Source organism: Bradysia coprophila, unplaced genomic scaffold (genome assembly GCF_014529535.1).
Source record: "Bradysia coprophila strain Holo2 unplaced genomic scaffold, BU_Bcop_v1 contig_350, whole genome shotgun sequence".
Classification (NCBI taxonomy): domain Eukaryota; kingdom Metazoa; phylum Arthropoda; class Insecta; order Diptera; family Sciaridae; genus Bradysia; species Bradysia coprophila.
In genome coordinates this window covers 6,952,394-6,971,343 of record NW_023503608.1, presented here as the reverse complement: position 1 = coordinate 6,971,343, position 18,950 = coordinate 6,952,394, and the positions used below count along the sequence as shown (strand labels likewise).

The following is an 18,950-nucleotide window of genomic DNA, read 5'->3' as shown; positions in this document are numbered from 1 at the left end:
ACTCGACCATCTTTCTGGTAAAGCACGTAATGGTAATATAGCAATCGCGAAATTTAATCATTTTCATGCAGTAGTAAAAAGATCAAAAATATTTGCAATAATTCTGAGCGAGTTCACGACTCGTACAGCCTCTAATGCGCATAATGTTAATGTACGTACTTCCTGCATATTATGCCATAATGTACATCTTGCTAAACTACTTCTTACTGACACTCAATAACAAAGTCTGAAGCTGCAATGCTCAAAATTATTTTTCAGATAATCTAGCTGATTTTTAATTTCAAATTGAAACTTAACAATCGCCCTATAACACTCAATACATTCGTAATTATCGATGATATTGCATTGATTTTGGCAATATCGTAGTTCCTTACAACACAAACACTTTGATAAAATTGTTAATTAAAAACGGTCTAGTTACAGCAACGGAAAATTATCTCCAATGCTTCACTGAAACATGCAAAAAAAAAGAAAAGAAAATAAAATTACCCACTCATAACTAGCAGAGCTACAACCGTTTCATAACAATCAGTACAATATCAGTCGTGGTTTGGTAGGCAGCGGTAAAGGTACGATTTCATTACATTACACTTGAATAAGAAGTGCAGATAAAAATTGCTAAAAATATTAGGCCAATCAATTCAAACTTATTAAAGGTGAAGATAACAATATAGCAAAGAGATAAATTGTACTTTGAAATCACAGAAGCGAAGAAGATATTGCAAAAATCCGCCAATGATCCTCTTTTTTTGTCAATGCTGTGCTGTGTTAAATGAGTATAATTTGGATGCAAGAAAATGTGTTGCGGTGGAACCTAATTTGAATTTGTAATTTATTTGAACGACGTTTTTGAACTCTTAGCTTCGGATTTTTTATACGATTACGTCGTACGGTGAACGACACTTTAATTTTTATTTTAAAATTTTATTATCAAGCACGACTGCACAACAGGATTAAAGTATAAATGCAATTTTTATCACCAAATTCCACTGATATCTCGGTTGAGATTCGAGTAAAAAATTTCCTCTATCATTTTAAAATTCGTCCTTGAATTAAATAAATCTCAGGGCTGGAAAGTTTCTACATCGAATTAAACTACAAGCGTTGATGATGCGTGAAAATCGAATTTCAAATTGAAACGCAACACTGGTTCGAAGTTAATTTAATGAGACACCGTTACAAATCATTGGTGTTACACATTAAAAAATTTGCCATGTTTTGTATCCATTTTATAATTGCCAATGCTATCGATGTGATTTATATTAATAGATATGTTTTACAAGTTCAGACCGTGTGTACATTGCAGAGAAAAAGAAACCAGAAAACCCGCTTCTGTTGTTGCAACTTTCATTTTTCACGACGAAGAAAACCCTATGTATTCAACGTCAAAGTCACTTTGACTCGTTTTAAATTATTTGCACGTATTTTTCAATGTATAAGCGGTCAGAGGTCACCGGTTCAGTGAATTTTTACTACAATTGAAGGTTCCACTTTTTGACGACAAACAATTGTCTCAACTAATTATATTCAAAATAAACAAACTCAATGCGAGTTCTCCATTTGGATACAATGATATTTTCTGCAGTTACAGTTATTTCAAGAGCAGAACTTTCTTAATGAGACTGTGCTTTCAGTTGAAGTATATCGGAACCAGTTTCAGTATTTTGTAATATGTTGAGTTACTCCTTTTAAGGAATGAATGTAATATCGAGGTTGCAAATTATAAGTAAATAAGAGATCCATGCATAGAGTGTTCCAGTTGATTATAACACAATTGTTGGCCACAGCCTCAACTGTTCGAACTGAAACACTCTATGGCTGGAAAGAAAACGTGTGAAAGTTTGGAAAATACATTTTTTTTTTCAACTGAATGGTTCAATGTCATATTCTTCCTCGTTGAACGCCCAGATTAGCATTCTCGAAGTAGTTCTACACTGGTTAATTTAGTTCGTCTTTAAAACTTTTTAATGTCACTGAACTGGTAGATTTGAACCAGTTCTCATTTTGTTGATATTAGCCTAAAAATAGTACTAACATTTCCACTATCTTTTCAGAAGCATTAACGTACATCATCAAAAATGTCGCTAGAAGAGGTAAGTTCAGAGTTCAGAAATTTGACTAATAAATTTTTCATTTTGGTACGTTCTCTATTGGTGAAAATATAACTGAATCACTGTCTATTTTTCTGAACCCATAAAAATGTAATCTAAATTTAAGAATTCTATGGAAATTGTGAGAATTTTATGGAATTTTTATGACTGAAAATCCGAAAAATAGGCTCTGCACCTAATCTTATTACTTCGACTGATTTAGTACTACACCAAAAATCCTCTTTTTTGGCATCTCTTATGTTCTTATTCAATTTCAAATTGAGAACATGAAATCCTGATATGTTACATCACATTGACCCTGATAACAAAATCGTGCAATTGTGTCTCTATTGGTCTTTCGTCGTTGTAGCTAAATAGCCTCAATACAAACAACACACACTCTACGGATAATAGCGGCAGAGTCGAAATTTTGCTTGATTTTTGCAAGTGTTTCCAGGTGGTTCCGGGTGGTTCCCGTGGTCCAATCGAAAAGTGATGTATGGAAGGTGCCCTTTATTTTTGATAATGAATAAGTCGTCCATACATCATTTTGTCCAAAAACTTCAAATTTAGTCGATATAATTTTGGGTCATTTTGACTCTGCCGCTATTATCCGTAGAGTGTGTGTTGTTCGTATTGAGGCTATTTAGTTGTAGCTATTTTTATTCAATCATTATCGAACGGTACATTGATAAGTGTTCAGTTAGATAATTTTCATCTGATTGTTTTATGAAACGGTCAGCGAGATGTGTTCAAAGCTTCAGAGAAATTATGAGTGAATTTTCTTGCTCAAAATTTGGTTTGAATATTTTTTTTCCTGTTATGTGGAGGTTAAATATTTTGTTTTAAATTTACAATTTACATTTTTGTGACCCGTTTCAACGGAAATATGAAAATGAAAAATCCATCGATAGAATGTCTGAAAGAATTTTCATTAAACTTCCACTTTAGGTCATATTCGACATTTTCGTAATTTTTCATACAAAGATAGAATTGCAATCGTAATTAAATTTTGATTACGATTCCAATTTTGTAGGGAAAATAACGAAATCCATATAAAATCAATTATACGATACAGTCCCGGAGTTATAAGAAGTTACATTTACAATAAAATTCTCCTTATTCAATTCACATGCATTGCCAACGTTACGACACTATGTATATGTATTTCATTTCATTTATTTTCCGTAAAAAATATATCGATTACAACGACCCGCGTAGCTCCACTATGTAAACAATTCTAAGGAGCTACGTCATTTTACATGCTTATGCACGGTAAAGCGCACTTTACATCACTGCTTGTGACAGGGAAAATGCACTTACCGTCCACGAACATGAAAAATGTGTTACGTCACTGCTTGTAAATGCTTGTTTAGGCACGTGTGATTACTCCACACTCCACTCGCCCTCGGCTCGTTACGCAAACCTCACACTTGCCTAAACAAATATTTACAAACAGTGACATAACAAACTAATAACGTGTAAATCGCATGTGGATTAATAACGTCGATTGGATTGTAATTGTTGAAAATGTAACTTCTTATAATTCTTCCACTGTAGGTGGATATTCAATTAATAAACATATCTTTGTGCAGATATTAACAAAATATGAGTAGACCGCGGTACTAACTTTTTCACTTCACTCAACAGAATTTCAACAAAGCTGCAGATCAAGTTAAAACTTTGACGAAGCGACCAACTGATGATGAGCTGTTGAAAGTATACGCTTTGTTCAAACAGGGAAGCATAGGCGATAACAACACAAGTATGCTACTAAACGATTAATGCGATTATTTTACACACAAAACCGAAATTACTTTTTGAAAGGTAAGCCTGGACTTCTGGATTTGAAAGGAAAGGCTAAGTGGAATGCATGGAACGATTTAAGTGGAACAAGTCAAGATAAGGCGAAGCAGGACTACATTGACTTGGTTAATGAATTGTTGGCTAAATATGAATAAATATTTTCTTTTTTAACTGAGAAGTATATTTCATTAAAGTGGATTCGGTGTGATTAGTTTTGCGAAAGCTCGTCGATTTTATCGTGATATCGCTTTTTCTTAATGACACCTAAAAGTAGAATTGTCATAGGTAAATTAGGCGGTTCGCCTTCGGCTCACACGCCACAAACATCGCACACATGTATTACTCATTTACATAGGCTCTGCTGTAATCTACTATAAACCCATCTAACTCATGTAACTACTTACATAAGTATTGGTTCTTTAACTATAGAGAAAACATTGTTCCTTACTTATGATGAAAGCTTTATTTTAGCGAATTCAGTTCCAGAACTCACTCTCGGCCCTAGTTAGAAACCTCTGATTCCCTTAAAGAAAAACGTGTAAGCATGCGTTAGTTAATAGTTAATAGTTATTTACGCATGTGTCTCAGATGATTGATTTTAGAAGTGCCTTAAATCAATCGTCCAAGACAGTGCTATACGTACTTTTTATGCAAAGGGCCGAAAATCCGAGTAAAAAATGCAAAATTGCCGTAATTTTCGGCCCGAAGCACGAAAAGATTGCTTGTTCTCTTATTGAATACCATAGGTACCATAGATCAGTTGATGAACCCTTTTATTTGATGGACTATTTTTACCCTGTGTCATTTTCTCGTTACCTTTGAGCACCACCTTTTTTTCAAAAAGCAATTGGTAAACTATACAACAAACTCCATACCGTATACTTACTACATATGTTACCTTTATCGCCCAATGCACACCTGTTGATCATTTATAGAAACAAAAGACAATTTGAAAGAGAGTCAACAACAACATCATCGACAGCGAAAAGATAAAATATAAATCCGAACCAAGTGTGTAAAACATCAGCATTAATATCATCCAGTTGAAGTATCTGCCTGTCTCTTTCCAATCAACAACAAAATTTATTTTCGAATTCGACCACAGACACAATAATAATAACAATATTTTAACACTCTGATGGATCGTATCGTATTCCAAATAAAAAAAAATCTAATTCGAATGTATCAGCAACGAAAAAGCCATCCTAAAGGAGATCAGCTGCTCGGCTCTAGCAGTCAGTGTTTGAGTGTGGTGCGAAAATAAAATTAGTTATAAAATATTGTAAGTGGCGCGCAGACACGGAGCTCTCTGATAATCAAAAATTTATAACAAAACGACAGAGTGTGTTACGTGTTGCATTTTTATGAGTAACAAATAAACAAAAAATACAAATTTCGGATTCATCCGTGTTCCATTTGGCTATTTCTGTATCGGAGAGACATTCAAGTTTCATTTTTTTTTCGTTTAATTTTTTTTTTATTTGTGTAAAGATATAAATGCCGTAAACGCAATGACGGATTGATAAAACTCAGATGAACGATAAAATGTGATTGTAAGTGCTGATTATAATAAAAATTTCGAGTGTTTCCGCTGAAATATGATAGAAATTGATGGTGATATGAATTTCACGAAATCGGATATAGTACAATTTCTGAATGAATTTCATTTTGTTCGGAACAAAAAAGTGTATTTAAACCTATCTACCATTTACCTGCTTCACAAAAACCTACCTGTCAACTTTCTATATAGACTCTAAACGAGACAATAATTTATTTGGAAAAAAAAAATTGTATGAACGCGCTGCTGTATATCCGTCTCTGTTCAATTCTTATACGAAAGTTGATATAAGTATATTTTACAATCTTTAAGACCTGCTTCGCTTCTGTGTGTCTATATTAATGTGTTAGGTACCTCGGTTCTTCCCAAAAGAAAAGTTGATAATTTTTCAAATGCGCTCTTTAATCGTTGAAAATTTTGTCATTTTACGAGAGAAAACTTTTTCCATTTGATTTACAGTCTAGTTTTTCAGTTCGTGGCAATTAACCATGTATATAATTTCCATGTCTGGCGGTTACGTTCTCGAGAAATTTTTAATTTTTTGTTTTAAAATTTTGATTGCAAATATACTGCTTGGCAAATAGATAAAAAGCAATAATGTTCAAAGTCTTGATTTAGTGTATGCAATCAGCTAGCCAATCAGGTTTTTCCATCATGAAATTTGTATTTCGTGTTTCATATTAGTTTCGATATTTTATGAATTTCTCTAGCCGACTGTAATCCGGCGCTTTGAATTTGAAAAGCTTATTACATAAAATTTCTTAACAATTCAATGTACAAATATAATGAGACAGCAGTAGGTTTGCTTGTCGGCGAAAGCCGAATTTTTAGCATGTTTGTGTTTTACTAATGACCCTTTCGCGATCCTTATTGATTAGATCGTCCAATTAAAGTTTTCAACGTTAATCAAGTAGACAAAACTGAAAAGTCGTTACTCATTTTGGCTATTACTTGGTAACAATTTGTCATTTCCGAGAAGTACTTCACCAGCTTTCCGTTCAATATTATATGAACTAATGCAAAAAATTTTTGACTTGAATGGTTGAATATTTAGATTTTGATGTCATCGGGAATATAGTCATTATTGTTGTGTTGTAATGCTTCTGACTCACTCGTTCTTTGAATAATTTATTGGTATGACATTTGTATCTTAATAGCGAACGTAAAGCGGAGGAACTCTACTTGTTGCGCCCACTCTTGTTGTTGTTTTTATTATTGTCACATTTTTAAGACTCACCCAAATTGATGCAAACAAAATATATTTATTGTTCTGGCCCAATAGACGTTAAAGTAAAGACAGTGGTTTTTTCGCTCATTATTACGTAAAAATCAGATTCAGAAGTTTCAAACACAATCTCAATATTTGACCAATTTTAACTTTATTGCCAAGTGTCGACCTCGACTGTAGTCAGAGTTTCCAATTTCTTTTGTGATTTTCTTTTGTTGTCCTAATACATAGCGTTTTCTTACTAGCTATCCCGAGTTTTTAGCCCCGTACGAAGTACGAAGGGGCTTATAGGATTACGATGCCGTGTGTAATTGATGGAATTCGAAGCAGACGGTAAGGGCAAAGTGTTTGCCTATGTTCATAGATGACGAATCCGCAATAAAAATTTGGGCCCTCTGTCCGTCTGTCTGTAACGTCGATATCTTGAGTAAATCAAATCCGATTTCAAAAATTTTTTTTTCCCTGAAAGATAGTCAAAATAGTGAGGCTAAGTTCGAAGATGGGCGATTTTGGGTCGACCTCTCCCCAGCTGGGGCCCCATAAGTGATTTAACGTTTTCCGAAGATATCTCTGGCCATTTAAAGGCTACACTTGTAAGTGATACGTCAAATGAAAGGTATTTACAATACCGATCGACGAAAAAAAAGAAATGAAAATTGGATGACCGACTCGTGAGTTAGACCCCTTGGTGTGAACTAGGTACAGGGCGGCAACCCGTTTTTGCTTGAACGTTGGCCAAATTTGAACGGATTTAGATAGATTTTGCTTTATTAGATAGGTATTGACCAATCAGGGAAAAAAAGTTCATGAAATTCGGTTCACCGGAGCGTGAGCTAGGTCTCTTGGAGTGAGCTTATATGTGGCTACTCGGCCGTACAGTGAAGGTGCTGTTTTTTGTTAATATCTCGAGTAAAATTTGACCAAATTTCATGAATTTTTTTTTGTTTGAAAGGTACTAACGAATGTAAAGTAGCCGTACTACTTTCCACCTCCTAACAAAATGGCCGCCGGCCGCCATTTTGGATTTTTGTAAAAACAATATAAATCGGTGAAAATAATTCTTACAAAGTTATTGATCAGTGGGAAGTGATTGGGTATGTTTGTGTGGTGTTTCATTTTTTTTAATTTCCAGGAATTCAAATTGGATCAGGGCCTATTTTAAGGAAATTAAATTTCCAAAAATTCTCAAATTTTTCCATCGCTTTTCGTCATTTCATCTAAGAACACAACAGATTGCATCGTTTTTACTGTCTTTTTAGTTGTTCTTCATGTCTTTGAGCTTAACTGATTACTTCGGAATGAGATCTAACAGAAAACAAAATTTTGAAATTTTAAGAATTTTTGTGAAATTTGTGAAATTTTAAGAATTTTTGGAGATTAAATTCCTTAAAATAGGCCCTGAATTGGATTTAAAAAATAATAATACCAAAGCTCTCAATAGCTTTTCAAAGCTAACCGTTCTTTTGGCTTAACACAGAAGATCAACGATAATATAAAATAGCCTTTTAGACGAGCTTTTTTAAAAAAATGAAAATTGTTCTTGAGCTAGCCAAGCTTTAAAACAGTCCCTCAAAATTGTAAATTGTAAATTGTAAATCCTTCGATGAATTTTCTCTTCAGAAAAGGATTAACAAAATTTCAAATTCAACTGCACTACAATGTTCCATCACAAAAAACCATTGATTACAATCCGTCCATTAATTTCGGTTTGATATGTATGCTTCTGCTTCAATGAGATCCGGCATAAATGCGACTCGTTAGTTTAAAATTCTGAATTTAATTGAATGAAACATACATGTATGGATATGTATATGCAACTGAATATCCATACAACCACACAACCATCACACATGCACACTATATCAACACTAACCATCTCTTTCAAAGTGATTTAATAACTTTTTTAACGAAAAGGTCAGTACACTTTACTATCCATCCGCGGACAGACAGTTAGTTTATATTTTGCTTGATGCTCTTTTCCAACATACTTCAGTTGACTTGTAACTAACTAGTTATGTATTGCAAGTAAAGATCAAGTGAAATAATATGTGAGGAATGTTTGAATTACGAAAATAACTCTTAGAAGTAAAGAATTTTCCTGAAAACTATTTCAGGAATTTTCTAAATTTATATGTGCAATTCAAAATTACATAAATTTGAATTGGTGTCTGTGTCAGCCAGTGACATATTTCTGTGGAAAAACGGTGTGTATGCCGTTTGCTTTATGCAAATCGAAAAAGTATTGACGAACGAAATGATTGATTGGTATTTATGTTAAAAGTATAAAAATTCTCGAAGAAAATCGTTTGTTCGACTACACACAACAAACAGTGTGGACGACACATTCATATTTTATTTATGTGGAACGTTAAAAAGGTGATTATTATGTGTGGTATGAATGAGACGACTTCATTAAATTTATATTATTCTTTGTTATTAATAATTCATAAGTATCGCACAATTGTACGAAACTAATAATTTTGGCGTACCTGTGGTTTCGGATGAATGGTTACCATTGTGGCATTGTCAATGGATTTTCCAGTTTTCTTAATTCAGTTCAGAATTTGTTGATCTGTATGTCACATTGACTCATTCGAAATTGTATAGGTTTACGGTGTTTGATACGGTGTTCCAGGTTGATTAATTGATATCATAGAGCTGAAACATGTAGAGTTATCGTCAGATAATTATGCGGCACTTATCTCACCCGAAGCACCGAAACAGAAACCATTTATTGCATTCACGACGTACTGTAATTTGTCTGTTTGTAAATCGTCAAAACGCACCTATAGTTCCCTAATGAACTAAAACAACTAAAACAAACCCCAGGGATGTGTTAAATTTAAATATTCTCGTATCTAACTCAGTGACGAAATATAAGACCAAAGCTTTAACTAAAGAAATTCCAGCCAGAAAAAAAGGGAAATTAACTCTCGTCAATGGGATAAAATGTATCTCTAATATACTAGATGATTATCCAAGTTCCAAGTGCCAGTAATTGATTAAAGGACCTCTGCTTCTTCTTAATCAACCTGTTGATATCCCTTACTGGATGTAGGCCTCCCCCTTTTGTCTTCCATTATGAATGATTGCCATTTGCTGTCAGTTTTGTCCCCTCCATTCGCTCGTTCAAGTACTTCCGTTTCTCTGGTGGTCTGCCCATTGGTCGTGTCATTGGTGGTCTCCAATTCATTATGGTTTTGGTCCGACGCTCGTCTGTCTATCTCGCAATGTGTCTTGCCCAATTCCACTTCAGAGATGCTACATAAGAAAGAACAATCAGGTCTCTGAGGCCTAGCCAGTTAAGAAATAATTCTTGATCTTAACATTGAACTCACAAAAACACCGGAAATCCTAAACTAGTAAGGAGATTTCGATTGATTCATTTTCTCAGTTCCCGAATCGAATTTCTTGTTTAAAACAAAAATGCTACAGTCCAACAATTGATTGAATACTTGAACCTGACCGATACCATAAAACAAAAACTTGTCATTATTTGCAGAGAATCATCATCCTATAAGTGCCAACAGCCGATAAGACTGTATAAGTGCAAAAAAGACACTTACCACACAGGAAAATGCACGATTTGTTTACGAAAGTACTATCCAAACGAGACTTATCTAGAGCTGGTGATCTATTTTCGGTTGCTGATTATGAAATCGTGAACGATTTAACGCAAGTGGTAAGTTGAAAGATTTTTTTTTTCGCAAATATTTGTTTATCCATATCTCCCATACGGAGAGAAAAAACTAGTAAACCTTACCCAAATAATATACAGTACTTGCGTGACTACCGAGAAGTGACATAGTTTCTTATCAAATTTATTATTTTAATCTCGCGAAAAAATAATGTAAATAAACCTCCGAAATAGACATGTCTTAGGAATATTTTTGTTGTCGTTGCTGTCGACTGAATGTTAAGTTCAAAATTGTTGTTTCATTCCAAAAAAAAATTGCGCGGAATTTTAACGAAGATATAAAATATTCTCGCGTCTATTCCAAGGTTTCTGAGCCTGCAACGGCTGCTATAGAGCTACCGATTTCATTGTAACAAATCCTTCAATTTCTTCTTCCCGAAAGTAACGAATGCTTTCGAATTGAGGCTCCTCAATTATCTGTTACTTTATTAATGTGATTTCGATAAAACTAGAAATTAACGCCACTGCTACTTCCGTATATCATTACAAAGGTTGTTTTTTGTAATTTGTGTGTCTGTTATGCTCTGCTATATGTCTTAGCAAGGTGTGGAGAGATAAAAAAATTCACAAATCCTATAATTACGAGTCTAAAAATTAGACTTTAGAAAATAGCACTAACAAAACTTAAAAGCTTCGAAGATAAAGTGAAACCATAAAATAGAAATCTGTCCGATCCACTAAACTAACTTTTGTAAACTTTTTGTGGTATTAATCATCTGCTATTCTTGCTGCGACTCGACTTTTGTAGTCTTCCCTACAAGTCAAAAACCGCAAATAAACCTACATTGTCATGCCTGGCAAATAGCAACTCTGCGACGTAATTTTTCGACGGGAAGAAAAAGCTTTCACAACGTCGTATAGGAAAAATGTTGTTCTTAAGTGCTAAGAGAGTGTTATGATGAGAGGCAAGTTATAATTAACTGGTCTTCGGTCCTCTCGCTCTCATCGTAAGATGTTGAAAGAGAACCAAATACTTTGACATGGAGTACTAAATAACTGGTATTCGGTCGTCTCGCTCCGATCATAACACTATATTCGATTCCTCTCATTCGCTAAAATAGCCTTTCAGCATTCTTTAGGAGAATAACTATTCTTTACTAGCTTTTAAAGGCTCACTGCAGTAACAATTTATTATTTTGTTAAGAACAGTTTGATTTTTGTGAAGCTACGGTGAGCACAACCAAAATTCTATTAAAACTATCCTTCCAGCTTACCGAAATCGATTCGATTATTTCGCAACCCGACTATTTGAAAAACAATAACGATCAATCAGTGGTAGAGATATGTGTGACTCGAGTGTTATCCTGCATACGCGAAACAAAAACGGCCGAACGACACTGCAATGCTTTGGTCAGCTTACTCAATACGTGCCTCAAACACAATTTGCAGCCATCGTCGAACAAAGAGGATCCACCGCATGCTAAAATTTCGGCTGACATAATTTCCAGTTTATTTTTGGTAATTTTGGGTGTTTTTCGGTTGTGCAAACTGATTTTACAAAGATTTCGATTTCAGAATTACAATAAAAAGACGGTCATGGAAATAGCACTACCAGTGGCGGTTAAATTCTTGCGAAAAGGAAATAAGGAACTGAGCAAAAATCTGGCCAGCTACTTATCCCTGGCTGCCATTGAGTATGCGTACTTATTAAGCTCACACATTCAAGCTATTTTGGATTCAATATCGGCTGGAAATTATGGACTTTGTCGCCTTCTATCACAAATTTATGAAGTGTCTCCGGAACAACTGACGCCTCATGCAGCTTTGTTAGTTTCTTTACTACCCGTATGTGATATACAAGAGAGATTAGCGCTACTGCAACTGTTCGCTCTAATGGTGCAAAACGACTCCAATGTAAGTAATTCCATGGAACTTAACTCAACGCAACGGACTGGTGAAATGATACTACATTAAACGTGTGTCTTTTCAGGTTCTTGAGACAAGTGTATCTCAATTGTGCGAACATCTAACCAACACAGCTACGGTATCGACGATAGCGGCTACGATGCAAGTACTTCTGAAGCTGACTGATAAACGGCCGGAACTAGTTTTAGATCATTTTGATAAAATCAAAAAAGCAACACAGGAAACTCCGTCAACCATTTCGTTAGCCGCACAAATTCTATCGACAGCTGGAAAAGTGAACAAGGTAAATGTTTCGTTGTGAGATCAATTGATTGTAAAGTGTTCTCATTTTTCATGTCGTGCGTCTATGCAAACGCTTGATTGTTTTAAGTGAATTTCCGAAAGAAAAGATTGACCAGCGTTGCCTGTAAAAAGTTCTACGCATTTCAGAATTTTACTTGAGAGTCCTCTGTTATAATAATTGATTGAATTGATTGAGCTATGAATTGAGATGTAATTGTTAGAAGTCGGAAATGCATGGAACTTCGATTGGTTGATACTTTTCCCGAAACGAATTTTTTTCAATTTAATTAATTAATTTTAACGAAAAAAAAACTAAATTTTGCTCAATATACCCAGGAAAAAGCTCAATTCGCACTTGACTTTGTGCTCGAGCATCTTCCGCATGCCGATCGTACATCACAAACAGTATTATTGCATGAAGCTACGATGTTATGCTCTACTTATCCAATTCTGTTTACTGACAAAGTTTTAGCATGCGTTCGTCATAGAAATAATTTATTAAGGTAAAATAAATGGCAAAGCACAGAAATCCGACCCAGTCGGTCGTTTTTGACAAAACTAATAAAAATTCGAACCAATTCAGTCAATCGTCTGCGACATCATCACAAAACAGTGAAGTCAATCAAATCAAAGGTGGTGTCACAATAGTCAAACTAAATTCTCCATCACAAGAAATCAGTCCGTCGACGAATTTAGCACTAACACCCGGTCGCAATATTGCGAAAATGGTGCTGTCCACTGTTACGTTAAATGGCACAAATGCAGTGGCGTCCACGTCTAGTCAAAATACAACCACTAGTGGACACGTCGTTACAATTAATACGTCCAGCGTCACAACAACACCAATTTCAACGGGAACAACATCTACCGGCAATGTGACTGCTGCTTCTGTGGTATCTCCAACAGCTCCGCACACTGGATACACTAGACGGGCCAAACTGGGTGATTCCAGAAGCACAGGACGTTTGTATTCGGCGGGAAACACACACAGAAGTATGACTCGATTGAACATTGTTGCTGGTACATCGAACCCAGTGATCGATTGAAAACGATTGACAGAATCTTTTTTACTATTGCAGGCGGATCGGTGGGCGGTCTTCACAAAAGTATGACTCGACTTAGCTCGTCGCAACAAATTAATCAAAACGGTGGTTCTAATGCGGCAATTGTCAATAACAATTTCACTTCCAGTGGTGAGCGAAGCACATGAAGCGTTAGGTGAAAATATTTTAACTAAAAACTCTTATCTTCCAGGAAATTTTGAAGCAAACGGTGTCAGCACCTCAAATTACGTAACACCAGTACCGCCACTTAGCAGTAACGTCATCATCACAGGCCATAACAAATGGGGCATACCATCAACCAAAATTACGTCTGGTGGCGTAACGGTTTTAACTTTAGACACTAAAGATAACAGACACAACAAGACAACGTCGCCCCGAATGCGTCCACATTCACAGGGTCCGTCCACATTGATGGGATCGACGGGTGCACTCGGAAAACTCAGCGGAAATGCACTGAATCAGTCAACCGGATCGATTGGGCTACAACAGAATGCCATATCGGTGCATCATGCATCACCTGCGTCGCCAACATTTCCAACAAATCAGAAGTCCGTAATGACATTGCCGATCAATTCCACTTTGAGTTCCGCATCCAATGTAATGTTCAGGCGATACATTTCGTTCAGCTCATCACTGACGATTTTTTCATTTTGTAGAATAATCACGAGGTTAGTGTATCGGGTCCAATGACGATAACATCGAGACGAACGGATAACACGAGTGTTACCCTTATCAATGCCAATACCAGCATAATCAATCAGCGAATGAGTACGTTCGAACCATATCAAATTATGCGCGACACCGTGCAACAGTTCTGCGAGAAACATTTCACTTCCATTAAGGTCTACATGGACAAATTATCGCAAAGACTTCCACCACCATTGAAATGTGGCATCGAAGGTACGAATTTTTATTTTGTTTAGAAATGTGAACCAAAATGAGTAGCGTGTAGTATAAGGCTGACACCATTGCAACGGTTTATTTTACACAATTCCGTCAATATCGAACAAGGACAGAAGTCACTAATTTTCATCCAACATTTTCAACAACTCTTCGGTAACATCAATTGACTGGGCAGCCTTGTCCGGGTGCTCTTTACTTTCTAGTCGAAACTGTTCCATGATACTCTCCAAATTAGCCGTTACGCTTCTTTCCACTCGAACGAACTCGGACTTTTCATCGATTGCAGTCGCACTTTGATGAGAATTTTCCGCACAATTTTCATTCATAAAATTGAAGCTAACATCGTCCAGTATGTGACCGCACCGACTATCATCCGATTCGACCGTAGTGCTATTCCGGTTTATATTCAATTGTTCGACTAAAGAATCGATTTCTCTGCTGTTCTCAGCCGGTTTTTCTTTTTGAGTTCGATCAACCATACTGCGAACGACAGAATAGGCGTGCTTCGCATAAATATTTTCACCAACATTGTTCACGTAGTACTGGAAGTGTTCTCGGTCACCGATATTCGTTTCAAATGTGGAGTCGGTGCGTTGAAAGCCCAACCGAATTAAAATCGATATTTTAACGTTAAACGGTTGCAAGAATTGCGCTACGCTTTGCACGACGACATTTTTGTCGGTTATTTCATCCCAATACTCGATGATTAGTCGTTTGCCGCAGTCAATCAACATTGTTTTACGAGTTTCCGGTATCAGTCGTCCCACTCCGTCCATATGTCTGAATGTTATGTCCACCAAGCGCTGAGGATCATTTGATGAAACGGTCAACTGCCACTTGAACACCATCACCATCAAATCCCACAATTTGTCCATCGAGTTGATGTCTAATCGCATCAAGGAACAACAGGCAATGTCACTCAACAATATACGTATCTGATGCGGTGTAAGTAAATGTTCGTCAGGATGTTGGTGCAGAAATTGGGCCAAAAATTTCGGATCAAGAAGGACACACGTGAGGTCACGCAGAACTGAAAACAACAGAATCGATTTGTGGCACGAGATTTTCAACTTCTGTTCTGATATCGTTGCTATACCTTGAGCTGATTTTTCCAACGTTATTCGTTGGGCCTTCAGCCGTTGATCGATTACGTACAACATTTCACAGCCTAAGTTTAGGACCAAAAATAAATTTCCTTTCGACATACCGAAAATTGGGCACTCCTTGCGGTTTTTGTGTTGAAAATCAGCGAACTAAAAATTATTTGCTTCGCAGTTGCATTTGTTTTGGTCGATATTGATTTTCCCTTGATATCGCCGTAACCAACAACGTTTCAACATTCAACAGTTTGAATTCCGCACAACCGACTTATTACTCGAACATCGCGGGTGCTACGTTGGCAACAGTTTTTCTAGCGATTGATTTTTCGAAATCGAATAATGATTCTTGGATGTTAACGACATCTACGACAATAATGGCAAGCTTCTCGTTACCAGTTTGAATTTTCGTTATGTTTCCACTACCCTCCATTCTAAAGCTTATCCAAAAGTCCTTACAACAGATTTGTTTCGTATCGAGTACAATAATATGACCTACATTTGGTTTCAAACGATGGGCTTAAGATTGGTCGACAATTTCTTTTAGAAATTACTTCGAGAAAATTTCTCTAATTTTCGAATTAATTAGAAGTTAGAAATAATTTGAAATTTCCTTTTTCTAGAGAGACGAACAAAAAAGGTGGTAAAACTACATTTTGCTTGTCAGATTCGTGGTCCGCACTGTTTATACTCAAAAACTTGTTTTACAATGCGAACAAGGAATCCAAAGACTTGGATTCATTTAATGTTTTTGGATTTTCAAATTAGGAACTACGTGAGTTCGATCAGTGCCATTTCAAAATCAAACGAAACCGAATTGAGTCTTTTTTATATTTTTTAAAAATAGGTCAAAGACAGTTGTGCATTGAGTTCACGGGAGCCAGGTATTAGTAACCTGAAAAATATGTGGAATATGATAAAAACGGAAAACAAAAGTTTCACCGAATTGGTCACAAGTAATTTTCCATCGGTTAAAGAACAGGAAGCTCTTGTAAACGAGTTACGGCACTCGGGATTCCTGGATGTGTTTGAAGTTAGCAAGTAAGTGGCTTCTTCCCCATGTTGATTTGATATCGTGAGCCGTTTTTCATTTTTGTTTCCTTCTCTTTAAATCAGAACCGATCGCTTGTTGCCGAATGCCAACGAACTCGAATATCAATGGGGATGCTTTTTGTGCAATCATCCCGAAAAAGCAGTTGGATTTTTACATGGTACGGGACAGCCAATGATTGAAGGCCAACTGAAAGAGAAAAAAGGGAAATGGCGTCTGTTTCGTCGATGGCGAACGAGATATTTTACTCTATCTGGTGCTCATCTGTCGTGCAAGGGATCGGTAATTTTCTTTTCTATTACGTTCCGTCTAACTCAGATCCTAATTTGTTCACAATGTTTCTTAGAGCGGCGGCGAAAGTATCGACGTCAATCAGATACGTTCAGTTAAAGTGTACGTCTATGCTGTTGGTTATTGTTATTAAGTGTTTTCTAATCGCTGATCTTTCTGTTTTGAGTAGTTCTCGTGGTGCCCGAAACATTCCTAAAGCCTTTGAAATATTCACTGGCGATCAAACGTTGATTTTGAAGCCTAAAGATGGGAAAAATGCAGAAGAATGGGTTCAGTGCTTAAGCATCGTTGTTGCTCATTCACAGGTACTGAAATTTGAAATTTATCTGAAGTCATCCAACACCTTTTTTTGTTATTTGCTTACAGGCACGTGATAATCCTACGGCTAAAACTGCAAGTCTTCCAGCTCGTGGATTGGGTAACAGTCGTACCGCTTTCTAAATTATGTAGATTTTACACTTAAAAAGAATTGAATGCCAAACGTTATTATTAAACAGTTGCTTTACAATTGAACAACGTTTTTTCCTACCATCTGTTATCAACAGCGACAGCAATAATAAACGACAAGCTCAGACTAAAGTACATTGAGGTCTTATTTAGCAAAAATCATGTTCAAAACAAATGAAGTAAAAGTTTTCTGAAAATCTCCGTTCTAATGAAGTAATAGATCAGATAGTAAAACTGTTAATATGCTTGCCGTGACAGGTTAATGTGCCGTCAAAAAGATTTTTGTAATTTTTAGGTCTTTTTTCCATAGGAAAAAAAGACCTATTGTGGGCACTTCATCTGTCCGTCCGTCCGTCCGTCCGTCCGTCCGTCCGTCCGTCCGTCCGTCCGTCTGTCCGTCCGTCCGTCCGTCCGTCCGTCTGTGTCACAAATAAAATGTGATTGATAAAAGTTAAAATTGCAATGCTACTATGAACAAACCAACACCAGGCAAATCAATTATTATTTGTTATCTGGTAACCAATCGCTCATAGCAGATATAGCAATTTGAAAGTTTGGTAGTTGTTGGTAGTTGGACCCCCAAAATATTTTGCAGCAAAGATGTTTACCGTTTGAGAGCTACGCACCGAATGACGAAATTATTCTGCCTGCTTGCCTTTTTATAACTCAAATATTTGGTAGTTGACTACCACGTTGGTAAATTGCAATGCTACTATGAGCAAACCAACACCAGGCAAATCAATTATTATTTGTTATCTGGTAACCGATCGCTCATAGCAGACATCGCAATTTGAAAGTTTGGTAGTTGTTGGTAGTTGGACCCCCAAAATATTTAGTAGCAAAGATGTTTCTTCCTCGAAAGATGCACACCGACTGATGAAATTATTCTGCCTGCTGGTCTATTTGTAAATCGAGTATTTGGTAGTTGACTACCAAAGTGGTAGTTGACTACCAAAGTGGTAGTTGACTACCAAAGTGGTAGTTGACTACCAAAGTGGTAGTTGACTACCAAAGTGGTAGTTGACTACCAAAGTGGTAGTTGACTACCAAAGTGGTAGTTGACTACCAAAGTGGTAGTTGACTACCAAAGTGGTAGTTGACTACCAAAGTGGTAGTTGACTACCAAAGTGGTAGTTGACTACCAAAGTGGTAGTTGACTACCAAACTCATACGGAGGTTGTAGAGATGTTTAATGTTTGAAAGCTGCACACCGACTGATGATATTAATCGGCTCGCTTGCTTATTTATAAATCGAAAATTTGCTAGTTGAATACCGAAGTGGTACTTGAATAAATACCAAGCTGGCAATAAACAGAAATCATACTTAATGCTCTTAATCTATACTTAATGCGAGACCCGACCTATTTTCATAATTTATTGCTCGAAAGTAGTGACATTTAGTCTTTAGGAAAGTTTCGATTAGGGATAGGTGGTTGGGAATGATGGTTAGATTCAAAAACGATGGTGAGGTTCAAAAAGAAAAAGAAAAAAGACTCACTAGGCGTTAGCCGGTACTATTCTTGTTTGGTCAATTGATCAATGAGCTTTTGGAATTTTTTTTTTTCGTATT

The 18,950-nt window shown here is 36.2% G+C and overlaps 3 protein-coding genes across 5 annotated transcripts; 2 read left to right on the top strand and 1 right to left on the bottom strand.

The window, feature by feature from the left end:
• Positions 1-446: 446 nt before the first annotated feature.
• LOC119080623 (acyl-CoA-binding protein homolog) lies at positions 447-4,074 on the top strand. 2 transcript variants are annotated; one of them, XM_037189030.1, is made up of 4 exons: positions 447-569; positions 2,055-2,093; positions 3,741-3,855; positions 3,918-4,074. In XM_037189030.1, the coding sequence occupies exons 2-4, from the start codon at positions 2,079-2,081 to the stop codon at positions 4,049-4,051; spliced, it is 264 nt and encodes an 87-aa protein (XP_037044925.1). In that variant the 5' UTR covers positions 447-569; positions 2,055-2,078; the 3' UTR covers positions 4,052-4,074. The 2 variants fall into 2 exon arrangements, with proteins under 2 accessions (XP_037044925.1, XP_037044923.1); XM_037189028.1 differs by having other exon boundaries at positions 520-656.
• Positions 4,075-5,097: 1,023 nt separating this feature from the next.
• On the top strand, positions 5,098-17,449 carry LOC119080618 (protein melted). Of its 2 annotated transcripts, none has more exons than XM_037189020.1 (16): positions 5,098-5,449; positions 10,185-10,364; positions 11,589-11,837; positions 11,895-12,233; positions 12,310-12,528; positions 12,864-13,030; positions 13,111-13,547; positions 13,607-13,720; positions 13,782-14,188; positions 14,248-14,491; positions 16,215-16,366; positions 16,439-16,632; positions 16,708-16,924; positions 16,989-17,035; positions 17,103-17,238; positions 17,300-17,449. In XM_037189020.1, exons 2-16 carry the CDS (start codon positions 10,260-10,262, stop codon positions 17,372-17,374), a joined length of 3,102 nt encoding a protein of 1,033 aa, XP_037044915.1. In that variant the 5' UTR covers positions 5,098-5,449; positions 10,185-10,259; the 3' UTR covers positions 17,375-17,449. The 2 variants fall into 2 exon arrangements, with proteins under 2 accessions (XP_037044915.1, XP_037044917.1); XM_037189022.1 differs by having other exon boundaries at positions 5,099-5,449; positions 13,111-13,520.
• On the bottom strand, positions 14,556-15,874 carry LOC119080620 (protein OSCP1). Its single transcript, XM_037189024.1, has 2 exons — positions 15,591-15,874; positions 14,556-15,524 (listed from the first exon to the last, which is right to left on the bottom strand). The coding sequence occupies exons 1-2, from the start codon at positions 15,697-15,699 to the stop codon at positions 14,614-14,616; spliced, it is 1,020 nt and encodes a 339-aa protein (XP_037044919.1). The 5' UTR covers positions 15,700-15,874; the 3' UTR covers positions 14,556-14,613.
• Positions 17,450-18,950: the final 1,501 nt, after the last annotated feature.

Bases quoted from the DNA above. Each gene is read 5' to 3' on its own strand.
- LOC119080623 (XM_037189030.1), top strand. The intron at 3,856-3,917 runs GTATGCTACTAA...ACTTTTTGAAAG, and splicing joins CATAGGCGATAACAACACAA to GTAAGCCTGGACTTCTGGAT.
- LOC119080618 (XM_037189020.1), top strand. From the start codon at position 10,260: ATGCACGATTTGTTTACGAAAGTACTATCCAAACGAGACTTATCTAGA. The intron at 13,721-13,781 runs GTGAGCGAAGCA...CTTATCTTCCAG, and splicing joins TAACAATTTCACTTCCAGTG to GAAATTTTGAAGCAAACGGT. The intron at 17,239-17,299 runs GTACTGAAATTT...ATTTGCTTACAG, and splicing joins TCGTTGTTGCTCATTCACAG to GCACGTGATAATCCTACGGC.
- LOC119080620 (XM_037189024.1), bottom strand. From the start codon at position 15,699: ATGTCGAAAGGAAATTTATTTTTGGTCCTAAACTTAGGCTGTGAAATG. The intron at 15,525-15,590 runs GTATAGCAACGA...TGTTGTTTTCAG, and splicing joins GTTGGAAAAATCAGCTCAAG to TTCTGCGTGACCTCACGTGT.